At 47.0% G+C, this 24,112-nt stretch overlaps 1 protein-coding gene across 2 annotated transcripts in view; it reads right to left on the bottom strand.

Moving 5' to 3' along the window:
* PACS2 (phosphofurin acidic cluster sorting protein 2) overlaps positions 1-24,112 on the bottom strand; it is a 79,792-nt gene that overhangs the window by 30,311 nt on the left and 25,369 nt on the right. For both annotated transcript variants that reach the window (XM_086617109.1, XM_086617110.1), the window contains exons 2-11: positions 20,769-20,856; positions 17,386-17,475; positions 12,677-12,802; positions 8,978-9,140; positions 7,841-7,914; positions 6,992-7,072; positions 4,601-4,660; positions 3,166-3,323; positions 978-1,068; positions 195-272 (exon numbers count right to left, since the gene is read on the bottom strand). In XM_086617109.1, coding sequence (XP_086473235.1) covers positions 195-272; positions 978-1,068; positions 3,166-3,323; positions 4,601-4,660; positions 6,992-7,072; positions 7,841-7,914; positions 8,978-9,140; positions 12,677-12,802; positions 17,386-17,475; positions 20,769-20,856 — 1,009 coding nt within the window. The remainder of the gene's footprint in view (positions 1-194; positions 273-977; positions 1,069-3,165; positions 3,324-4,600; positions 4,661-6,991; positions 7,073-7,840; positions 7,915-8,977; positions 9,141-12,676; positions 12,803-17,385; positions 17,476-20,768; positions 20,857-24,112) is intronic.

Below are 24,112 nucleotides of genomic sequence, written 5' to 3'. Positions count from 1 at the left end.
TGAATGACAAGAACTTCCAACAAATAAGGCCAGGAGGAGAGCTCAGCATTATCTTCACTGCAGCTTATGTTACCTACGTTAAGTTGTGCTGCATGTGCAACTATATGGACAGACAGACATGTGCCACAGAATGCAGTTCACAGTTGACACTCAAGCTGCCAGGAAGAATGCTAACAAGTGCGTTTTCAACTTACATAAGAGACAGTGTCAGAAATACTGTCGCCTGCATGCTTGGTTCCAAGACTCTTTGTCTTTTCAGGCACTTCTACCTGCTTGAGAGGAGAAAAATCATTAGGAGGTATGGCACAAGCACAGTTTTCAGCCACACTCTCTGGATCAAGCTGTTCAAAGACACACTTTTCCATTTAAACATTGCACAGCACAGAAGTGCTTCCTGGTCACACCGGGACCGAATGCATTAGTGTGGCATGTGGCAAAGCAGTAGCTGATACACATACACACTAGAGGCAAGGAAGTGCCCTGGAATAGGACTGATATTCTAGGCACCTAACAGGCCCATCCATGAGAGGATGGAAAAGGGGACGAGCTGCCTCTCAGCATTCGCTCACAGCCACCGTGAAAAAGTATCCCAACAACAGTAAGGTAAAGCTTCCTCCAAACAGCTCCAAGGAATCCCTAAAACTCCCAGGTAACATCTCCCATCCTGGTAGTCATTTCAAGTACATGGGAATTTGGAGTTATTCATATCATTAGCAAGTATTCAATACATAACCTGAAGATGTCCTCTTGAGTTAATACAATATTTTCTTTTTAAAACACATCGCCTCCAAAAAGAAAAACAAACCACCCCAAAACAACAAACATGTTTTCTTAACAGAAAATTCTTATCTTTACAAGGTATCTCCAAGACTTTGGAGGAGGTCAGAGTGGGTACTTTAACTTGCACATGCGAACAGAGATGATGTAGGTCTGCTATATTACCTGCAGATAGAGTATCTTCTTGAAACATGACTTACAGGACTTGATGGCTCTCTCTGGCTCTTGATGCTGTGGATGCTACCAATTTCTGTCTGAGAGCTGGAGTGTGATAGCCCTTCAAAATAAGGTCTAAATAAAGAAAGCAAAACCAGTTTCTTATTATCAAAAACACTAACAGAGAAAGCCCACCACATTCACAGCAAAGCAACATGACTGTTCCCAGGATGTCCTACTGCTCCCCAATGGTTCCAGTAAAATTTACAGGCTACTTTTGAAAGGAGTAGGAAGTCTCCAGGACAGCAAGGGAAGCCAGAAAGTTCATAGATCCCTGTCTAGCCCTGACACTGACTGACCAACCTCCATCTAACAGATCCAATATGTCACCTGTCACACAGCAGACCATACTGGTAAAGCTCTTACTAGGAACACTTGCATGCTCTCACACTACACACCAAACAGCAGCTTTTGTTTCCATAAAATCCAGGATGGGCATGTGGGTCCAGCATTTTCTCACAGCAGAACAGAACGCATGTTCACCCCACACAAGCAGTTGTGTCCTCACTACTCCATGCACCAGGTGCAAAGTTTCAGACTGCAATTCTTGTTTCAGCTTTGCAAATGCTGGTTGAACTATATGCCAACCCAGTCAGGGTCCAAATCTTGACTGAAACATGGCAAGTAGAGTTACTGCCCCCCACCAATACTCTGCTCCTGCAGGTAAGTGACTCTTAGTACTAATACGGATTTTATTTCCAGCTTGCACTGGATTTGGCTGCCAGCCCTAGTTTCCAATTACACGTTTGCTCCATTAGATAAGGCAGTGCATACAATGAGATTGCACTTCCAGGTAAAAAGGACAGCTCATCACATCAGGCTACAAGACTCAATTACAATTTAAGGAACTGATATTTTGTGCATGAAAAACCTGCCTCCAAGCATCAGCATTTATCACATCCCTTTCAAGATATGAACACAAGAACTGGAAACGGCAAGCCACAAAGTGTCTACCCAGAACCAAATGGACACAAATTCTCATTCCAGCAAACTCACAACCCCCAGTTAGCTCCTCACCTCTAGGGAACAGGACATGAGCTCTCAGTGCGCACAGTACAACATTTTGGCTTGTTTCAAAGCAGCTGCTTACCACAACACATCTATTTCCAAATCCCTTCAAAGTAGGACCTACCAACTGGCAATATATTCAGTCAAGCTCCAAATGCCTTTATAAGGCACCAGCCCTATCACTTACCACTGCTGCCCTAGTCTATCCTTGATATCCTCTAGCTGGCCAATAGGGAACAAGTCACTCCAGACTCAGAATCTATTCTTAGACCAACTAGGTTATTCTGCATTATTGAGATATTATGATATCTGGTAATCAGCTGGCATTTAACAGCCACTGTACTGACCAACTGCAGCAGTAGGCTTTGCTTGTTTGAGAGCCGTCACAACACTGAAGGCCTGAGCATGGAACTACACGCCAGGCAGAAGTATGAGTGCAGCTCCAACAGTTTCATGTTTTCAGTCTTTATTCAGGCAGGGACATGACACAGCTCTCTTAACTCAGGGTTCAGCACCTGCTTGAGACCCTGAGCCAGCAATCCCCAGCTCAGCTCCACACTGCTGGGACCGCCCATACGTCAGTGCCCACAAAAGCCAGTTCAGAACCAGCTTGCATGCATCTACGTGTGCTGTAGTCAGTCCCATTGGACCCTGAGGAGCTCCTTTGTTTCCTGCAGTGCTGCTTCCTTAATCTCTGCAAAGACTCTCTTTCAACATAGCGTCTTATCAGCTTTTCCAGAAAGACATAGTTTGCCTTGTCCATCCCTGACTCTACTTCTGCAGCTTCCAGCCACATCTCCTTCTGCCTTAGCACAAATTTCCGGGCTGTTTCTACCACCTCTTCAAAACATCTGAGTATAGTTTAATTCTACTGGCTGCCTGTCAACAATTCCTGCCTGCCCGCCCTGGCATCTAAGCATGGGGTAGAATATCTGCAAAGGAAACAAGGAAGAAACGAGACCAAAGGGAAGTTAGACTCCTTCACACACTACCCTCAGCTCACAAGCAGTCATTCGTGTTGTAACAACACACACCAGGGCTCCGATACCAGGTCAAGAGGGAAAAAAAGACAGGATGGAGGGGTGGGACTAGAAGCAACATCTAATCTCTGCTGACACTGTGCATGGTCTTTCTCTGGCCCAGCATCAGCCACCCCACACTTACTTTAATTTTGGTTTCGGAGTGCTCAAGACGCTGTCATCATCCTCCATTTCCGGCCCGCTGTCACTGGGGTTCTCTATATCCAGCGTGTCATACAGAAGGTCCAAGTCCTCCTCCACCTCCGGAACGTGCTCTGCTGGGTCCTGCTCTGAATCCAGAACCTACACGCAGGACAAAAGCGGGCATCGCTGACTGCTAGGAGCCAGACTGATCCTGCATCACCTGAGCTCCCCCAAGGACTGCACCACACGGGTCTTGGGAGTAAGATTCTGTTCCTAGTACAAGGATACTATACACAACATAAAATCAAGGATATGGGAAGTGCTGGTTTTGGGTCAAGCCTGCCAGTGTCTGGTTAAGCAGGAGTTACCTATTGGACTAAGTATTTGTGAACAAGCTATTTTACCATAGATTACGTCCATTATTCAAGCTCATTCTATAAACAAATTTTTAAAATGGTCCCTAATAGAGTCCTAGTTTTCTTAGAACAAGGACTGAAATGCAGTACTCCCACTGTAACCTGCCTTGGGTTTTACTGAAAAAAGTTGCCATGACACCTCTTAATTTGATATCCAAGCAGAAGAAATGACAAAAATGTCCATAGGAGGCGCCTGAAACCTGGACAAGGATCAGCTGCCACCCACATGCAAAGTCAAAGAGAAGAGATCTCACAGAAAACTTCCACGGGGGGCTTCATACATACAGAGTAAGCAGGCAGCTCTGCACTGTTCAGAGCTTGTTTTTTGAATGGCAGCTCCAGAAAAGCAGCAGCTCGGCTGGCTGAGACCTCAGCTATGGGTGCTGACTCTGCTGAGCTAACTTGGGAAGAACAGCAAAGCTAACAGGACTGTTTGGAATTGTACTGAATCATGAGGAGTTACTCCTTCCCACAAGCCACAAAATCAGCACACAGCCATGCAGCCAAATGAGATGTTAACTGTTTTGATATTAGATACTTAACATTACACAAGTTTCTTGGGTTCTGGATCGGTTTCATTTTCAGCTCTGACCAGACAGCTGACTCTCCTGTGGATCTGCATTCCCCATCCAAGTTTTTCATGTCTTGCCTGGCTGTTCTAGCAAGACGATCAAACAGGCTGGGATTTAACTTCACAAGCAATATACACTGTAGACTACTTGCCTTTGAAAGGGTCAATGTTAATTTCAAAGTAGTCTGCAAAACTAATGGGTGCACATACAGTTGCCAAAATCTGCTTTTGATAAAACTTGATCTAGAAAGTGTCTGATGACATTTTAAAGTTGGCCCTCAAGCCTCCATGCAAGGCCAGGGCACAAGGAAAGGTCACATCCACTGCAGACTTTAAAACAAAAAGAAAAACTAGGGGGAAACAGGCGAATATTACTGAAGACTAAAGCAAGATGCACCAAGCAGAGGGTAACACAGAAGACAGGAAGGTTTACAGAATGAATTACTTACCTCATCAGACACTTTAAACCTCTTCAGCAATGCCACAACCTTCTGTTTGAAGTTTTGTTGCTGCAAGTCAAAGACACTTTTACTAAGTAAAGTGTTAAGTGAACTGTTTTCTCCCAGTCTGCAAGAAGTCCAGACACACCTGACACTGGCGCTCTATCTGCTGCTTCAAATCAAACAACTCCTGGCACTACAAATCAAGTCTCTGCTGTTCTTATGTGGAAATCAGATTTTCCACACTTATGATACTTTCTTTCCTGCATTACAACAAACTAGGTCCCACTCCACCAAGCATTATAAATCTTCTGGCCCTGACAGATGGCACACCACTCTTGGTTGGACACACTGAGGATAACAAATTATTTTATTAGCCACACCACCTCCTGTAGCTGTTTGATATATTTCTGGCAAACATTTGACAGTCAACTTTTCTGATTCTTAACAACGGTCAAAGCAAGCATCTACCCACTGACCCAAACTACAAATGTATTTTCAACCAATAAAGCACTTTTTTTTTCAGGAGCTTGCAGGTCATGCTGGCAGGCTCATTGATTTGACTAGTAGCACTGTAGAAAAATTGTGGGGCTTGTCCTTAGCACTTGCCTATCAGAAAAATGCTTTCCGAGTCCGATACCCCCAGATCCTGGGCACAGCAGGCACCAAGTCCAAAACAACACAAGCCAAACTGCTGCGCTTGCTTTGTGTTTACTTGCCTCCAAGAGCTCTCTCTCTTGTGGAACCAAACAGCTGAGACTTGCCACAAGCTGCCCAGCCCTTCTGTCTGTCACTGACAACCTAATATGCACATTCTGAAGAAAAAGAAGATGAGAAGGGCCCAGGCGTGAGTGCTGGTGCACAGCATTTGAGGTGGCATCCCTGTGTCAGGAGGAAAGGAAGGAGAAAACGTCTGGCACCAGACCACTCTTAGGCAAACAAAGTTGCTCATTTGCTGGCTCTCCTGTATCTCACATGAGCTCTTCTTGCAAGCCCAACTACCTGGTTGCACTCTGGCCTCAGACACTTCACACTGCCTCATGCCTCCAAATCTACCCCTTTACCTCTGAACTCAAATCCTGCGAGCCGCAACCACCTTCGAGACAGCTGAAGTTCAGGTGAAATAAATCCACCAGGCCTCAGATAAGACTCTCCAAAGACTGTCCTATTTTTGTCCCCAACGCGCCTGTGAGGCCTCACAATAGTGAGCGTTGTCCTCTGGCTCAGGATGCCAAGCAAAACTGTCCATCATGCAGACCACCCTGGATCAGCACGGCAGTCTAGGGACGGAGGACACACAGCATGCAGTAGCTAAGGTGACATGGCAAGAGCTCTTCACTGGCCTGAATGGTTTCACAGTCGGCAGACAGGAGACCTGTTGGGTTTGAAGTTGGACTAACGTTACCTTAGCTGGCAGCACCAAACCCAGTTCTGCACCTGCCCCACACACTGGAGATTCGGTATCTGTTTAGTGGTCAGGGCTAGAAAGACTTATTAAGTCTTCTTATTAAGAGGAAGTTACTCATTTAATAACCAAGTGGTGTATTTTGTCCTGGCTGGTCACTGACACCTGAAAACAATACTAAGGACATCAAGGACACGAACTAGCACGCTCCTGGTCTCATACAGAGGATCTTTCTAGTGGCAGATTCAGGGTTTATTTCCAACCTTATCAAAACATGGATTTCAGAAACAGCCCCACAGAAGGTACAATCATCTCCAAACCTACTCCTGAGTCCAAAAAAGAAAACCTAGCCCAGACTGGTAGTTTTGGTATTGTCATCAGGTACATGCACACACACTCGTGTAAGCAGAAAGCTGCATTATGGTGTGGTCAAGCACAAGCCACTGCTCCACAGAGAAGGGCAGCTTTGCAGGCATATGCATGCTTGCTGTGAGAGGGTGGATATCTGTATGTGACTTGCCAAAGCCTTCAATATCCAGCTAATTCTTTTGCCTCAGCACCACATGCACCACCTCAGGTTTATGTCAAGCTCCAGTCCCTGACTGAGCTACTTAACTTCATTTTGATACCTCCCCACTGGCCTATCCCATGCAGAGCACAAACCAGAGAGCTTCTCTTCACTTAAAGCTACTTTCAGGACTTAGATGAACACAGATGCTGCACTGGCTTCTTCACGGAGGTGAATTTCACACACTTACATGATTTTTGGAGCTCTTCAACCCTGCAGCCAAAGGACACTCAAGACAGCACATACAGACACCTTAGACAGCCCCACTCCCTGAACTGGCTGCTTCTGGTAGCTCTTCACATGCTGTGACCATGCCCCCAAGCTCCCTGCTGGGCCAGCACACTTAGCACTGCTGCTCCCATAAGCCACATGCACTGTGCATCCTGGCCAAACCCCATCAGTGTTAGTAAAACTGATTTCCACCGACCCTGGTTATGGACGTCGTTCTTACTATCGATCTCCGCTGCTTCTTGGGCTTCCCCAGCTCGTACTCATCATCATCCAAATCCTGAAGAGAAAGAGGATTCCTGTGTTACCTTTGTGATCTGGGACACCTGAGCATTTAAGTGCTAAAAATGTTCCCTCTGTGAAGATGAACGTGCTGCTCTGTCCTCCAGGCTTTCAGCATTTGCCTTAATTGTACTTATGACGGCAAAGAGAAAAAGGAAGTGAGCCAGGTCTGCATGGAGTCAGGAACAGCTTGGAGAAGCAAACCAGCCCTAGTTCTGCATTTAAGGAACAAAGGTAGTCACAGCCTCACATTTTGGTGGGTTCCTCTCTCAGTACCCTCCAAGAGGTGAAAGGCAGGTGATACCAGACTATAAAGGCAAATAAGACCCAAACTCAAAAGCATCTCACATCTAGCCAAGGGGTTCTCTGTAAGGACCTATTTTTCAGAAGGTATTAAAGACTAAAGATTGACTCAGATCCTACTGGTGCTTTAATTACAGCTGGGGATCTAGTCGGGCTCTTGGAATCCCATCAGCATTACAGAAGCAATCAACTGATGCCTTGACCATTAAGTAGAGAAACACACAAGGATGCCAATGTTTTAGCATTTAAGGGGAGCTCAAGCCCAAACACATGAACAGATAAATCACAGCACAGTGGAACAAACAGGTTACTGTGCAGGCCTTCTGCCACTGCAGCTAAACACTTGGTGACAGTCTCGCACTGTCATGGTTTAGCTAAATAGGCTTTTAGTTTCAAGCACAAGCTGAGAGTGTATACGCTCTACTGAAGCTCTCACAGGGAGAAGCCATGCCCTAAACAGTACCTGGCCCTGTACGGCATCATCACTGGCCTCCTGCTCAGAAGAGAAGCTCTCGTACTCTTCCTCGGAATAGTTATCTGAAAGGGAAGGAAAGAGGGAAAAGATCCTGTGAAACTCCTTTAAGGTGAGGAGACAGTCTCATCTCAAGAGCAGAGAAGGCCAACCAACAAATCAAGAAAGGAGGTGCACAAGGAGACGCCTGCTAGTTTATCTTCTATCAGTGCTAGAACCAGTGAGATGAGAACTGCCTGGAGGTAAGGAACAAAGAGAAACACATTTAATAGGAAGGACAGATCAGCACACAGATAAAGCTCCTTGAAACACCATCTCCTCTTACCCTGCAAAGAACCATCTGGTAGACTGCGGCAAGTAAACAGGTTTCTCCACAAGGGAAATTACTTTTCCCCCCCTAACATGGGCATAACTGGCTCAAAGGAGTAAGTAAGATATGCCAGGCGAGTCTAACTCCTTTATTGAAATGACACTTCAAGTGAGCTGCCTGGCCTCATGCAACAACACACAAGCACCTGTGTGCACTGCCTTCAACAAGCCACTCTCCTAGCAGTGAGCAGAAGGCTGGTACCAAATAAAAAATATTATCATGAGCAGAAACCCAATGACTTCCCTATGTGGTGCACAACACCACGGATTTACACTCATTAAACCAGGCCATAGTCCACAGCAAAACATGTGGCAGCTTTGCAGGTCTCACCTAAGTCAATGAGATTTACTGCAGAATACTTAAAAGAAAAAGAAGTTGGAAAAGTAGCTTAACTGTGACTCTCCTGAACACAACACTGTTAGCCAGGTGAGAAGGTACAGGTTCTCAACATACCCACCAGTAATGCTGGGAGAGCATTGGTGAGAACACAGCTAATCCTTGCTGGATAGCTCAGGTCTGGTGTGATATGTAGGAGAAGCTTCTGACAACTCAATCCCCTATACTCCTGCCACACTCCCTGCTTATACAGCAACATGCTTACAAAGTGGGTTTTCTTTGCATTAATCAGTCATAGACACAGCAACTTGTGCAAATCAGTTTTCATTTATCCCAGGAAGCATCTAAGCCCAGGTAAGGCTGAACTCTAGCTAGTTCAAGAAGACACTGGTCCTCAGAGCACATGGTTGTACTCTTCTTACCTGTAGACTTGATTTTCTGGCTGGCCTGCATAGTGCTGTCTTCATGGTCAATTGGTTGACTCGACAAGGAGAAGATCCAGATTTCTGCTACCTTCACTGCAGCCTCTTTGATGTTGCTGAAAAGGCTCAGAACCTGGCCACCTTCTGTTGGGTGCTGCATGACCTGGGACAGAAATTAAGCAGTATAAAACTGCATTTAAATGTATTTAAACTTGCATCATTTGCATACTACAAGAGTTATTTATGTTAGAGGTACTTCACATTTCCAAGTACGGAAGTGAGCCAACACCCTGCAACTGCAGGAGCCACTTGCAGGTAATACCCAATGCTAGTTGAGATTTTATTTGACTGCTAGTGGAAGTGATGGAAGGGAAGTAAAAGCATTCGGAACTTGACAACTGATTAGCTCATCCTTGAAGCACAATACTTGACTACCTCATTACTATGTATTTGCTTCCACAGCACAATACTGATTTGAATTATCAAGTTACCAACCTTCTGAACACCTAATCAAGGAACTTAACTTTGTTAAAGCTCAGCAGAAGAGCCAGTAAAGGCAAAAATTCTTGGTGAGATACAGATGCAAAGTGCTTCCTAAAGCAAAAATCCCTGCTCCAGAGAGCTGGCACCTGAATCTCAGAGGAGCTGGCCATCCCAGGATAACAAAGCAGTAGGTCATGAAGAGGCAAGACAATAGTGGAGGCAGAGGGACATCTGGGTGTGGGTTTCTCCTTTCTTTGCCACTCACCACTCACAAGACCTTCCCCAGAACCTAAGACTTGCATTCTTCTCTTGCCCCACCAAAGCCAGAAAGTGCTTCCCAATGCTTGCACCTCAGCTTTCTAATGCACACCCGGCTGCTTTGTCAGCTCCTCCCGTGGCTTTATAAAGACCTGAGCTGATGAGGAACACACGCCCGCTCCCCTTAAACTCTGCTCAGACTCACAACTCCAATTCATTGCTTTGTTTCAACAGTTAAGAGCACATATTTTTATTTTAATTTTAAGAAATATGTCAGTGCTGTTTAAGGGTCATTAGACTGTAAACTGCAAAGGGGAGAGGGGCGGGCTTGTAAAATTTCATAGAATCATAGAATCATTTTGGTTGGAAGAGATCTCAAAGATGATCAAGTCCAACCATTAACCTAACACTGCTAAGTCCACCACTAAACCATGTCCCTAAGCACCCCATCTACAAGTCCTTTCAATACCTCCATGGATGGTGACTCAACTGCTTTCCTGGGAAACCTGTTCCAATGCTTGACAACCCTTTTGGTGAGGAAATTTTCCCTAATATCCAATCTAAACCTCCCCTGGCGCAACTTGAAACCATTTCCTCTTGTTCTATCGCTTGTTACTTGGGAAAAGAGACTGACACCTCACCACAACCTCCTTTCAGGTAGGTGTAGGGAGCTATAAGGTGTCCCCTCAGTCCCCTCAGCCTCCTTTTCTTCAGGCTCTGCCTCCACCACGAGCCCATACGTTTTCCACCTTACAGCAATATTTAATTTCCAGTTCTTAAGCAAATCAAACATGGTACAGGAAAAACTTTAGCTACTACATCACAAATCTGAATTTGGCCAATTCAAGTGGGGAGTTCACTATTTACTGCAAGTCTAAGGGAAGCTGAGCTCACACAGAAGGAGTGGACTTTATAATGAGCTATTTACTACAGTGATAACTTGCCGTAACCACATTAACACTGCTTATTTTGGATGGAAATGATTTGTTGACAGAATGCAGTCTGATGAAAAATACTGGTGTTAAGCTGAACTTGCTACTGCTAAGCTCATCTCTAAATACTCAGAATCAGAAACAGCAGAGATTAAACAGGGCATGAAATAATGAAGCATGGAGCTAAGCCATTCAGAAAGCCTTAATGAATAATTTATCCATACTTGATTCCAGAATTAATTTTCAGATGTAAATCTGAAAATTTTATCATTTACCTCTCATGAATAGAACTCCACCTAAATTACCAACAGCCATGAAACAAGAATTGTGAAGGGCATTTCAAGCAAAATGAGAGAAACTACTCGATGGAGCCTGAACTCTCATACAGTGGCACAGTGTGCTGGGTTTACGTGATGGGGTTTTGGTAGCATGGGAGGGGCTGCAAAAACAGCCCCTGTAAGTAGCTGTGAAGCTCCAGAACTCGGACCAGCCTCTGGCCAGGTCAGACCCCCATCCCCTCAGGCCCGGGCCGAGCCACTCAGCACCTCTGCAAATGCCCTATTTAAGATGGGGATAAAGAAGCCCAAACCAAGACTGGACCTACACTGAAGAGACGGGGGAGGTGGGGGACTGGCCTCCCGGGCAGGCAGCTGCCTGCGCTGGACCACCGCTATCCGACTTGAGATGGCCGCGGCAGCACGGCTTGGTGAGTTCCAAAGCGCACCACTCCCGGGGCACCCCCTGGGCAGAGTTCATCCTGCCAGGACTGCTGAGGTTCGTTGGGCCCAGCACGGCTGCAGCATAGAGAGGACCGAGACCCAAGAGAAACAGACACCAAGGACAGCAAAGATGGAGAAGGAGGAGGCTGTGCCAGAGCTGAGATTCCCCTACAAGCCCGTGGTGAGACAGCAGCGGCCCCCCTGCCACCCATGGAGATTAACACTGGAGCAGAGATCCACTGGCAGCCTGTGGAGAACCCCACGCTGGAGCAGAGATGCCTGTGCCTGAAGGAAGTTGTAGAGAATAGTCTCCATGAGCTGCTGGAGGCTGACAATGAGGCTGGAGAGGCATCTAAAGCCCTTAAAGAACTCCACACTGGAGCAGGTGGCAGCTCTCTAAGAAGCCATGACTCTGTGGGGAAGAAGCCCACACTGGAGCCATCTGATGGGTAAGGATTGCATCCTGCAGGAAGGACTCACGCTGGAGAAGTCTGTGGACTGTCCTGTGAGGAGGGGATCCATTGGAGCAGGACAAAAGAGTGTAAGGAGTCCTCCTTTAAAAAAGGAGCAGTAGAAACAACGTGTGATGAACTGAACTGCAGCCTCCCCCTTCCCTGTCCCCCTACACTGCTGGGGCAGGAGGTAGAGCTGGGAAGAAGGGAGGAGTAGGGGGAAGGTGTTTTTTTAAGATCTGGCTTTGTTTCTTGTTATCGTCTCTGAATGAACTGTTAACAAATTAAATTGATTTTGTCCTCAAGTAGAGAAGTCTGTTATGCCCGGGGCCGTGGTTGGTGGGTGATCCCTCCCTGTTCTTATCTCGACCCTCAGGCCTTTTGTTAGATTTTTCTCCTCTCCACCTCACCGAGGGGGAGGAGTGACTGAGTGACCTCATGGTAGCTTAGCTGCCAGCTGGGCTAAACCAGGACACACAGAGAAGTACAGCCAACCTTCCTTTAACATTTTTTAGGGTGGGAAGGCTTGCCTGAGTGACCGTATCTGTCTTGTTCTGCACTTATGATATGGATCCCCTAACTCTAAAAAAACTACTCAACAAAACCCTCACAAGGCAATAAGCTAACCTCATGAAAGCTTTAGTTTACAAGATACTATGCAGAAAATGTCCAATATTATTACTCAGCAGTAAAACCTGTTTAAAATATTGCCCTGTGAATACTGATTGCAGTTATTAAGACAGCTATATGAAATCCCTGCAGGTACTTCTCAGTGAGGGGAGTGACAACACTAGGTTTAAAAAGACGGGAAAATATCCACTTTTGTAAACAGAGATCATGTGAAATGCTGCTCACCTCAGCCATGTTGATAGATCCCACAGCCAGAGTCTTGTAGCCTAAAATGGTTCGGTTCTTGTACCGCTTCCGCCGCTGCAGCATGATCTGAAGCTTATTCCCTTCTCTCTTCAAGAAGTGAGGGTACTGCAGTTGGAAACACAATGGAAAAGTTTATTATGTCTCTTGACATTATCTCCCAAGTGGTCTGCTTCACAAGTAAAGTCTATTCCTAGAGATTAACCCAGGGCTTTCAGAAGTGCCTACAGCTAACACACACTCCGTGGACAATCCTTCACCACCCCAAGGAAGCCTTCACCTCCGCCTGAGCAGCTCAGCTCTAGGCTTTTGTTTCCCCAGCCAAGCACATTGAAAATGCAACCTAAGGGTAGAGAGGAGCTGTTCAGTTTGGGAAGGGCAAGAGGAGCTGTTCAGTTTGGGAAGGGCTGAGCCCAAGCCTGGTTCCAGAGACATGAGCAGCCCTCCAGCAGACATTTCCCCCAACAGCTAAATAGACGCTGCCCAGAACGGGACCCCCAGAAGTGCTGCCTGGGGCACAGGCTGCCCCTGCACAAAGAGTGGGCAGCATGCAGTGGCAAGGACAGCTGGGGTCCCCCACGCTCTTGGCAGGACACTGCCTTCCCTCCAGTACATGGGCACTTCTCCATGTTTGATCCTCTACTGCACACGCTTAAGAGCCTATTGTGCTCTAAATGGCAAGTGAAGAGAGGCAATTATGGAGAGGCCAAGGATTTGTTGATGCCTATTTCGCTAAAGCACAGAGACCTACATGGTCATACAAAGATTCTCTCCAGGACAACGCTCTCTCGCATCTGTCAATGTTTTCCAGCATTAACATACTCAAACTTCTACTGCTCCAAGTGGTTGTATTTTATGTAGTTAAGTCAAGAAAAATCCTGTCCAACTGTCAGGCTATGTTGCGAAGACGTGAATCTTTTCAAGATGTGTTCCATACAAGAAAATACATTTGTTTATATATCACCTAAAAAACTCCCCAAGAACAGAGAGGCTGTGAAGTCAAGCAGAGACTATTAGGGAAAGAGCAGGGCTAACCATGATATCTCAGCTTCCCTTGCTCATCCACAGAGAGTATTAGTGCACTCAGGCCCTGCTTCTTGCCAGGATGCCTGCCAGAGCACTGACAGTTCCCAGGGCTCAGTTCACCAGCTGTGGGAGGAAGAATCTGTGCAATGGAAGAGCTATCTTCAAGAAACGATATAGCAGCCACCTGACCAGGTAGCAGGGTCTCATCCTGAAGAGAGAGGTGAATGGGTCACATGCTTCAAACATACAAAATACAAAGCATTAAGTGACCTGCAAAAAGGAGAACCTAATTGCAGAGATCTTGAACAGGATATTCTCAAGTGAAGGATGCTTCTCTCGCTGGCACGACGTTTGATAAATACAAATGCTGAGTGCCACCAGAAACCCTGAGATATTAATTTGTAGTCCAGAGGAAACCTGACTGCTAACGCAGAGAGCTGGGAGCAGTGGCCACACCAACAAGCAGAATACTAATTAACTGATTGCTCTGCAAGGGCGAGATCTACTAAGCATTGCACAAGCAAGCGGCCCCGCAGAAGAGAGGAACAGCAGACTACGTAATTAAAAGACAACCTCAAAACAGACCTGCATCCAGGCACAAATGGAGCCTGTGACTTCACAGACATGCAACATCCCTAAACAAAGACGGAAGAAAGTTATTAGAAGGAAGGGGCAAGAGGGGCTCGAAAAGGCAGAGGCATCTTTTGCATTCAAATCTACCACTTCCTTGCCTCTAGGGCCCTTCCACGTGTTGGGGAGGGGAACTCGTGGCTCTCAGCTCAAAGCACTTGGGCCACACTAGGGCTGCTTAAGTATGAGCCTGCAAGTAAAATCGAAGTCACACTTGGCCCCAAGTCAGCTTGATTTCAATGTGCACAGTTTTCAGGGATTAAACTGGATGGCTCAAGTCCATACATGTGCAAGTTTCTATTTTTCAAAGGTGTGCTGCCTGGTCACCTCTGACGAGCATTCACAGCGATGATACAGGAAAGGTACAGAGAGACTCAGGCCGCTCAGCTCCTCTGTTAAAAGCAAGGACCTCTGGAAGAAAAGCCCAGTCATTTTCATAGCACAGACAAGTTATTTTTAACACCAGCCACGGCTTATTCACTCTACAGAACAGTTTTGATCAAAACTTTTCAGTAATTGTCAGTCCATGACAGAGACTGGAGAGGAAAACAGTTTGGCTCAAAACATTTGAAAACAAGACTTTCCGAGGAAGCACCAAACACTCCAAGGCATCTCTGAGGCGTGAGAAGAGGGGGCCATCAGACACACCAAAACAGCGTGAGTCAGGGCAAGATATTCTTTCTGAAGCCCCAGCGACGTAATTCCTTCCATCAGGAAAAGTTTATTAGATTAAACATAGGAATTAAGTGCTTCAAAGGGCTGTGATGTTGTTCTTGGAATATCTGGAGAATTTCACTTGATCCCATGAAACATGCAGAGGGTCAGAAGAAGCAGCCCTTCCAGCAGTAAGAGCGATGGTAGCTCACCTGCCAGAAAGGCTACCACTGGTCTAGCGTTAGCTAGCAAAGTGAAACATGATTAGACACACCACAAACTCCTGTCTTATCCCAGCTGTGTAATAGAGTAAGAGGAAACTCCTCCCTTCTGTTGGAGCAGAAGCCTGCCAGACACAATGGGCTGCTCCCTATAATGCCATCCTGCACCGTCACCTTTCTAGCTTAGCTCTGGCAAGGCAACCCTCTGTGCAAAACACAAGAATTTCACCCAGGAGAAGCAGCTGAGGAGGCGGTGACTGTGAAGATACAAGGGGCTGCAAATCCAGACAGCACAAAGCTAGGCATATGGTTTGAAGAGTTGGCAGTGCAATATGGAGATACTGGTTGCTGCAAGACACTGAGACCTTCTTATGCTGTGACATCCACATGCTTTCACTTTGTGGCCCATCACCACTCTCAAATATATCCCAGGCACTAAATCCAGACTGTATCTGGCTTAAGCTGCCGTTTTTAGCTGGGAGTAGTTTCCAGCCGTCATCCAATTAAGAAACAATAAAAGCTGTCATAAAAATCCTGCTGTGCCGTTTCAGGAAGGCTTCCTAGGCCTTACTGCATCCAAGACCGCCAACCCTTCCTGCAGTCAGAGACCAGGGGCACATGTCTGAATTAAGCTTGTTCACCTCTTCTGAAGGCTCAGGGTCACAGACAACATGCTCTGCTCAATTCTCAGCCCCTTCAGGGAAAATCGAGTTAAAGGCAATGCTCTGCATCCTGCTGCAGCATTGTTCTGCATCCAAGAAAAAAAAAAACATATTCCCAATTAGTTCCAAAAAGATCTACAGAAATACTTGCTCCTTGCTGACACAGGACTGGTGGAGGGAGACCTGGCTCATCTTACAACCCTGCTCCCCACTATGGGAAAGCTGCAGCCCCAGGACCCAAGCATATGTATTCCTGGCACATGATTTTGTTATTCCTGTTCACAAAGGAAGGGATGCACAGCTGCAGTTAACCCAGTCTGTGGGCTGCATGACAACAGAACCAGAAGCATCAGCCATCTGTGTACCTGCCTGGGCAGCCACAGAGTTATCATTCATCTGCAAAGAAATTTTATCTGCTTCAAGTCTGCACAGGTCTCAGAGTAACCACCAGTCTGTCTCACATCACCTGAGCCTTCCTCCTTACCTGATCGAACTCTTGACTTCAAGATCTAACCAACGGTCCCAAAACACAGATAATGCAGATATGAATGCTTCTGACTGTCTGTCTGGCTCTGCTCTACGCATGCAGGATCTTCCCTCTTGCTTGCAGCAAGCCAGCCTCTATTTACCTTATTTCCCTGCTCAGGAGATAGCACCAGGGCAGCACGCTTTGAGGAAAAGAGGAACCAATAAAATACAGCTATTCCAACTCCCACCTATTCCTATGACTGTAGAGCCAGGAGGAACTGCCTGCGTACTGCCCCTGCTTCCCCAAATGGTGCCTCCCTGAGCAATTCCAAATCAGAGTTCACCTGTCCCTTTCTTACTACTGCCTTCAGTCAGCCTGATACTCCATGCCACCTCCCATGGCTGCCACTCTCCAGTGCCCATGCATAAGGAAGGCAACAAAACTCAAAAATGAGCCATCCTGCTCTGCCCCAGTTTCTGCCACAGCCATAACACGAAGAGGACAGACTGCAGCAAAGTCCTCATGTTCCTGGGCTCCCAACACATGATGCACAACAAGAAGGTTCCCTAACACTGTAAACCAGCACCCTGCTCCAGGCCCTCAATGCTGAGAGGAAATTCAGACAAATTTGTGTTGTTGCACTGAGGACATGCAAATTGCAGCTAGTGTCTAACTTGCCTGTTCCCCTCAGACAAGTCAGGATTAGAGATCTGCCTTCCATGATAGGGCTGGCTCCAAGAACAAACTCTACAGGTTTATATGGCAGCTTTCCTAGCAGGCTTCTGCCTCCCCAGATCCTGGAAGCATCTGGGCCATTTGTGCTCAAATTCCCCACAGCTGACTCCCCAGAGAGAAGCCAAAAGAGCTCAGACAGCCCTTCAAAAACAGTTGGGACTGCCTTAAGAACAAGCATCTCTAGCAGCAGTAGAGATTCTGCTCACTGTAAAGCAGCAAAGTAGAACAATTCTGCTCACTGCAAAGCAGCAAGTCCAGGAAGCACACATGCTCCAAGACCACATCCCACCTTACCTGCAGCGAGAAGGTCAGCGCGAGCTCCGTCTCCACACGTCCACTCGGGGGCAATACGATCTCGTGTGACCGCAGGATGCGCTTGGAGCCCTGCACAGAAACAAAGTCCATCGGGTGAATTCCCCAGAAGCCAGCCCTTACATCCCATCCCAGTCCTATTTACTGAAAACCAGGAAACATTGTCAAGGACTGCCACAGAGAAAGTGCACGGATGGGTCTCACCTTGCACTTCTGTGAAATATTAATGAGACAAAAGGGAGATATTTGACTAAAAGATCTGGGCATATTTACTGTCCCTAACTGCGACAAAGCAGCTTTTGTTCTGCCAAACCCCAACATTCAAAACTATGAGTCAACTCCCACCCCTTAAGTTCAAGTCTCATTTTTATCTCAGCCAGCAGGTACAAGACCCATCGCCTCCTGGGTTCGGAGGCTGCAGTGTCATGCCTAAATCTTCAGGGTTAGCCATGACGGACTGGTCTTTTCTTTTTATGCACACACCTCGCCCTGGGGAAAGTGGAGATTTTAAACAACTGTGAGTAGTGGTGGTTATAAAAGAAAAAAAAAATGCACTAAGCATCACAGCGGAGTCTGGAGACCTGACAGTATTACAGGGCAACTCCACATCAACACTGCGTTTGGGCTGCTGCACACTAACCGAGTTACTGGGCTATTGACTGTGTAAGCATTTCATTTCAGGGAATGTTTCAGAGAAAACTAGCAGGAAAGCACGACAGACTGCTGCCTAGCAAATCCTTCTGCACTGTTCAAACAGAGTGGCAAGTTTCAGAGGTCCCTGGCTCAATGTCCTGCTGAGGCTGCAGATCAGGCTTTGTCCAAACAGGCTGATCTCCCAGAAGCACAGAATTGTAGCTCTCAAAAAAGCAGCATCTGGGAAATCAGAAACAGATTGGGGGGGGGTAAATACCTCCCAGCTACATCCAAAAGAAAATCTGGTCTGCCCATATCCGCATCAAATAGCATACTGAGATGAGAGAAAAGCACGGACTCGTTTATATCCCTTCCTCCCCAACTGCATTGCTCAGGCAGCCAGAGTGAATGCTGTAATTTGCATCGGTGCCTCAGCTCCTGCACAACACAGCACAGGCTCCTCTGTGGAAAAGCCGAGGTGCCTGAGCTGCAGTGGATCAGAAGACAGACAGCAGAGCAGGGTGAGGAGCCGAAGGGCTCCCTCCAGGAGAAGCACCACACACGCAAGTAAAGCACAGCCAGCCTCGCCGCTGGCAACAGCGGCATCTGTTCCATCGGTGCAGAGCTCCTAAGAGCAGCAATCGTGCTTTACTTGTTATGCAACTCGAAATCTAATGAAAGACCAAATATAGCTGCTTTTAAAAGACCGCAGCAGATAAATAGAGCAACAGCTTGGGAAATACAGTTGACAGCTCTTTGAGCATCACTGTTCAGGAGGCTGCAAGGAGACATGGGAAATGCAGGTAAGGTGCTCTCATTAGGTCTGAATTCAGTCATCCCCTCTGGAAGGGCTCCAGTGCCTGACACCTCTCTCTCGCAATTCTCCATACAAAGGCAGTGAGTCATCTGACAGAGATCATATATATATGATGATCCAGTATCACCAGCCTCAAACAATAGCCATGTCAGAAACCTGAGTGCTGGCAAATTAAGTGTCCCTGAAAGAGCTTGTCAGCATCAGCACCATAACCTGCAAGCTATAAAGGGACTTTTAATAACAGGGATGCAAATCCACCTGCATTTGAGACAGCTGCAGCGCTACTGACCCACCGTTAAACAGCACATCACAAAGAAACAGGGGTGCTGATCCAGCACAAGGGACACCCAAGGTGAGGTACCCTCTGGAACAGCAGTCATTCCAGTCACTGTAACCCCTAGGTTAACTGGAAGGACAGATCAAAGGCAAAAGAAGGACGGCCTGGGGATGTGAGCTGCAGCCTGGGACTTGGCAGACAAATACCCTAAACAAGGCAAGTCCCTCTGCCTTCCAGTTCTTCAGGGATCTGCCCTGGTGTAGAAAGGACCACAGAAAAAGTGCTCAGGTTCAGTGTTTGACTTACCGTAGTAAGGCAGATCAAAACATGCACGCAAAATAGACAAGAAAGTCTCACATGTTAAAACTCCCTCTGGACTTGCAGGTCTTGGGCAGTATTCCCAACCTTTTCACCCAGAAAAAGTGTATGCAGTCAGCAGTAACCCGGACAGGAAAGCAAGGTTTTGCTCTAGTAAAAGCTACTGAATTCTCCAACCCAAGTCTGACATGCTTTATACATACATCATCCACTGACAAGTCTCAGGCCCTTATAGTGATGCATCAATCATTTAGGAGTACAAACATATGGAAAGCTTTCAGCTCTGATAAGCAATATCTGACAGCCTGGGAAATCACAGACATGCTTCTTCTGAGGTTCCCATGAATTCAGGTGTGCAAAACAATCCCCTGCTGTGGGTGTTTGAACCCCCTCCAACATAGAGGGACACATTTTTATCCCAGCTGGACTGCTCATGGAGATGAGAGAGGCCAGTTAAATCCTCACCTGCATGTTATTGTACCATAGACCCTTCATGACTTCACCTTCCAAGCTAGATTTTGCATGTTTTGACACAACCAGCTCTGTGCAGGGGTTTGCCTGGCTCTTTATTTAAAAAGCAGCTGCTTTTCAGCACGGTTAATGGTATTTTTCTACTTGCAGGCCTGCTAGGCTTTTACTCATTAAGTATTCTAGCATTTGCGGTGGTGGGAGCACATGAGTTGAACTGATGCTGTGATGCACTGTGGAACTGAGTCCCCTTCCTTCCTATCCTGCCTCCAGGCAGCATGACCTACATGTAGGCACCTAATTAAATGGCAAACATATGCTGTAAAGTGGGTTATTTACCTAGGATGACAGCTGTATTTTATGGAAACAAATTAAAATGTACACACCCCCTACAAATCCACTGTCAAGCACCTGGCCACGAAATGAGTTCGACTCCTGATAGCAGAGCTGCTCATCAGCAGAGGAAGGCCCAGTCTCCAGACCCCCCAAACCAGGACCAAGTTACCAAGATGTTCAGCCCTAAAGTGAGCTGAAGCATGTTAAATAGAGAACAAGGCTTGGATTTAATGACAGCTCAGGAAGAAGACATGAGAGGATATGACCTGTAAAGAGCATTTTTACATACAGATAAGCTCATGCTGAGCCCTCGGTGTATTCTTCACTTACAACAGTGAAATTCAGTAGGAACATTGGGGAGGGATCACAATCCACACATCCAGAATACCCTGATGTACTTGAGAAGCCGCCCGTGGCTGCAATGGAACCTCACATGGAGGTGAAGCTCAGTTTAGGCATCTGCCAGTATTTTTACCCAAGCAACACATTTAATTCTTAGAACTGAGCAGCAATTACCTGCATTTTGACAGCAATGACCCCAGAAATAAGCTCCTTATCCAATTCCTTTAAGACTACCAGTTTCTTTAATGTCAAGCTGCACAACCTGCAAACAGGAACAGAAGAGAAACAGTTACAAACATGTCTGAAAAAGGAAAAGCTCTGAACAGCTTTTACACACAGCAGTATCCCCGTTTGAGGGAGAACAGGCTCTGGACACAAGCCACACGCTGACACAGACACAAAGACAACAGAAATATGTGAGGCTTCCCTGGCTTTTCAGACTGAATTTCTTCAACCTTTCACAAACAGAAGGAGGTAGAGAGCAGGTACGTCCCACTGTTTGATACAGACCCATGGCCACACGGGAGCGTCTCACAGCACAGACTTCCACCGAGCACAGCCTGGGAATTCTTGCTCTGAGTCAGACCAAAAGCTTTAGGGTCAGAGGAATTAAATTCCAGCAATATAAAAGGACTGGGTCAGGCTAATTTTAAACTCGTCTACAAAGCTTTCCTAGATTGTTGGATTTTTTTCAGTTTCAGGCTCCTGGCTCCCAAAGATCTTACTCCCACCTCCTCCTGTCAACCCACACATTCTCTTCCTCACCCCAAACAAAAGTGCCTGCGAGTGGCTCTGTCGTCTCTAATAGGAAAGGAAAAAAAAAAAAGGAGAGGACTCAAGTAGTGCCCTCTGGCCCTGGTGTTCACATGCCACACATACACAAGTAAATCACATTCTTTACCCAGGCAATGCTACATTGTTCTGGTTAAAGCTGTTTGCACTTCTGCCTTCCAGCATGGGAGCTTGAGAGGGGATAAAGTTTAGACTAGGTGCAGCTGAGCTAAGACTCTGAGGTAATGGGACCACAGGACTGGCACTGTCACAATTTCACAGAAGTTACCACCAGCCGGTGTTAATAAGAAGGCATGCCAAGAAACAGACTTCAAGGAAAGATAAACCTGAAGCAAAGACAGCTCAGCTTGAGGAAGGCAGAGGCCAGAGAAAGTTTCCAGGTGGCTGTAGTGACTAGACATCACCTGTCATCCTGGGTCAGGAGCCAGCACTGCCTTTGTGTCAGGTCCCTACCCCACAGCGTGGGCATCTTTGGCCTCTGCCATGTGATGTTAGTAAGCCTCAGCACGGCTCCTCTGAAACCCACTGCAGAGCTCTTTCTTCCAGATCAAGTGTAACATCAGGGCTGTTCACGAAGGGGCCAAGTCCAGCAGGAGATGGGAAGGGAAGAGGAGCTGACACTGGATTTTGGTGCATGCCCAGGCAGCTGCAGCACAACTGCCATTGACTAAAGCCTGCACTTGAACTACAGGACTCCACGCTGGTGCCAGGAACCTGATAAGTCACTACTGCAGCGGACCCTTGCACCGCCACCACCACTTTCTCCACCAGGGTGGGAAGCTCAAACATTGCTTTGATGCAATGCCTGAAGGCGGACACAATCAGCCTGGGTGCAAAACTGCAGGAGAGATGCAGCTAATGGCTGTTCCCGACAGGAGCAGTGGCAGATGTTGAAGCAACTGCTGTCTGCCGCATCTAGAAACGCCTGTAGCTCTGCCTGAACCCTGCCCTCTCGCACAGGGCTAGGAAAAGAGAAGAGCTGGACTTAGCTCTTGCCAAACCTGCCCTCGCCAGTCTCTTCTCCACTCCAGCACACATAATCTGCTCTCCTTACTTATTTGCAAAGTACTGGTTCCTGCTATCAGTCCCTAAAAACCAAGAGAAAGAGAGAACTAAAAGCTTTACAGAGTTTTGCATCAGAAGACAGCGCAGCCAGAGATGGTACAGAAATCACAAGGAAGGTGGAAAAACTGGGTATGCCGGGGCCTCCATTGCCCTCACACACCACCAGCAGCTGTGCGCAGTGTCAGAGACAAACGTGCCGGACAGTGCGAGCCTGGAGGTGCTGGGAGCCGGAGGAGGGACAGCAAAAGTGGACAGGACAGCTGCAGCTGCTGCCGGGCTGTCGGAGGGGAAACCAAGCATGGTCTCACCCGGAGGAGAAACCAAGCGCAGTCTCACCTGCGGGCAGAGCCTCCCCTGAGCAAAGCAGGCACCTGCGGAAGCAGGACAGCACAGACCAGCGTGTTCAACTGCAAACACAAGTGTTCTGGTGCACTGGAAGCCAGGTGAAGGTGTGTTCCTCAACCCAGAGCACTGGAGAGGCCGCTGGCTTTCCTTCCACGGCCTGGACAAAACAGCAAGCAGACGCACGTGGCCGCTGCCGTGAAGCAGCTGGGCCAGGATCTGGAGGAAGGAGGCTGTGATGCCATTTGTTTTCTTTGTAACGCTGTAGCTGGAGGACAATTGCGCTCAGCTTGCCAAAACCCACAGAGCTCGGACTGGTCAGGTGCTGAGAGCAGAGAGGTAGGACAACACACTGGCATTGTCTCGGCTGACAGGCAAGGAACAAAAGCCTTTTCTCTCCAGCCCCAAGCTCAAGGATGAAAAAGGTACGGGAAGAAACAATGGTGTTCTCAGCACCACAGCAGAGCACAAGGAGGGCGTTCTGTTCTCCACCAGGCATTCCTTCAATTCATCATTTATGAGCTTTGATCAAGCCCCGTGGAGCACTTGCTGCTTGGAAAAAAAAAATTAAAAAAAATGTAAAAGCCTCCTTCACAGTGATCAGAAAAACAAAAGCAGTTAAAAAAGACATGGGACACATCTGCTTGCTTATCTCCCATTGCTAGGCTGCTGGTACTAAAAGGCACTTCACATAAACAACAATGAAATGTTTATATTCTCCATCGTGTGGGAGAAATAAAATCAGAGTTTAAGTTCCACCAAATCACTCTTATCCTCAACACACTTAATCATTCTGAGTCTTCGGTCTAAGTTTGTAGCCTACAAATAAAAGCAATCTTCAGAATACATGGCAGAAAGGGGCCGTACCTTACTCAAATAATCATGAAAAGACATATTCCAGCATGTCACTGCATCCAGAGCCAGCGTGGTGCCCCTGCCACCAACACAAGAACCCTGAATCACTCACACCTACACTTCCATACACTTCTCTTTTGCCTAGATTCTGCTGTACTTCCATCAAGTCTCAGGGATCAGGAAGGGGATCAGTCTCACAAAACATTTCTACCAATGAGTGTGTTGATTTGGAAGTTTAACATACATACATATTTGATTTCCATGAACACAGAGAAGATAACTTAGAGCGCAGGCACACGAGGGGAACTGAGGAAGCCTCAAGTCAGGAGCTGAAAGAGCCTGAAGTATTTTGAGTGGCCTATAAATAGCCTGGGGCTGCAATACAGGAGGTGTAGGCAAACGCTTTCTTTGCTTGTTTGTTCCAGCATTGACCTATGGTTGCACATGGGGAGTTAAGCTAGCAA

The sequence above is a fragment of the Tauraco erythrolophus genome, chromosome 10, assembly GCF_009769465.1.
Source record: "Tauraco erythrolophus isolate bTauEry1 chromosome 10, bTauEry1.pri, whole genome shotgun sequence".
Taxonomy (NCBI): Eukaryota; Metazoa; Chordata; class Aves; order Musophagiformes; family Musophagidae; genus Tauraco; species Tauraco erythrolophus.
This window is presented reverse-complemented; position numbering and strand designations above follow the sequence as displayed.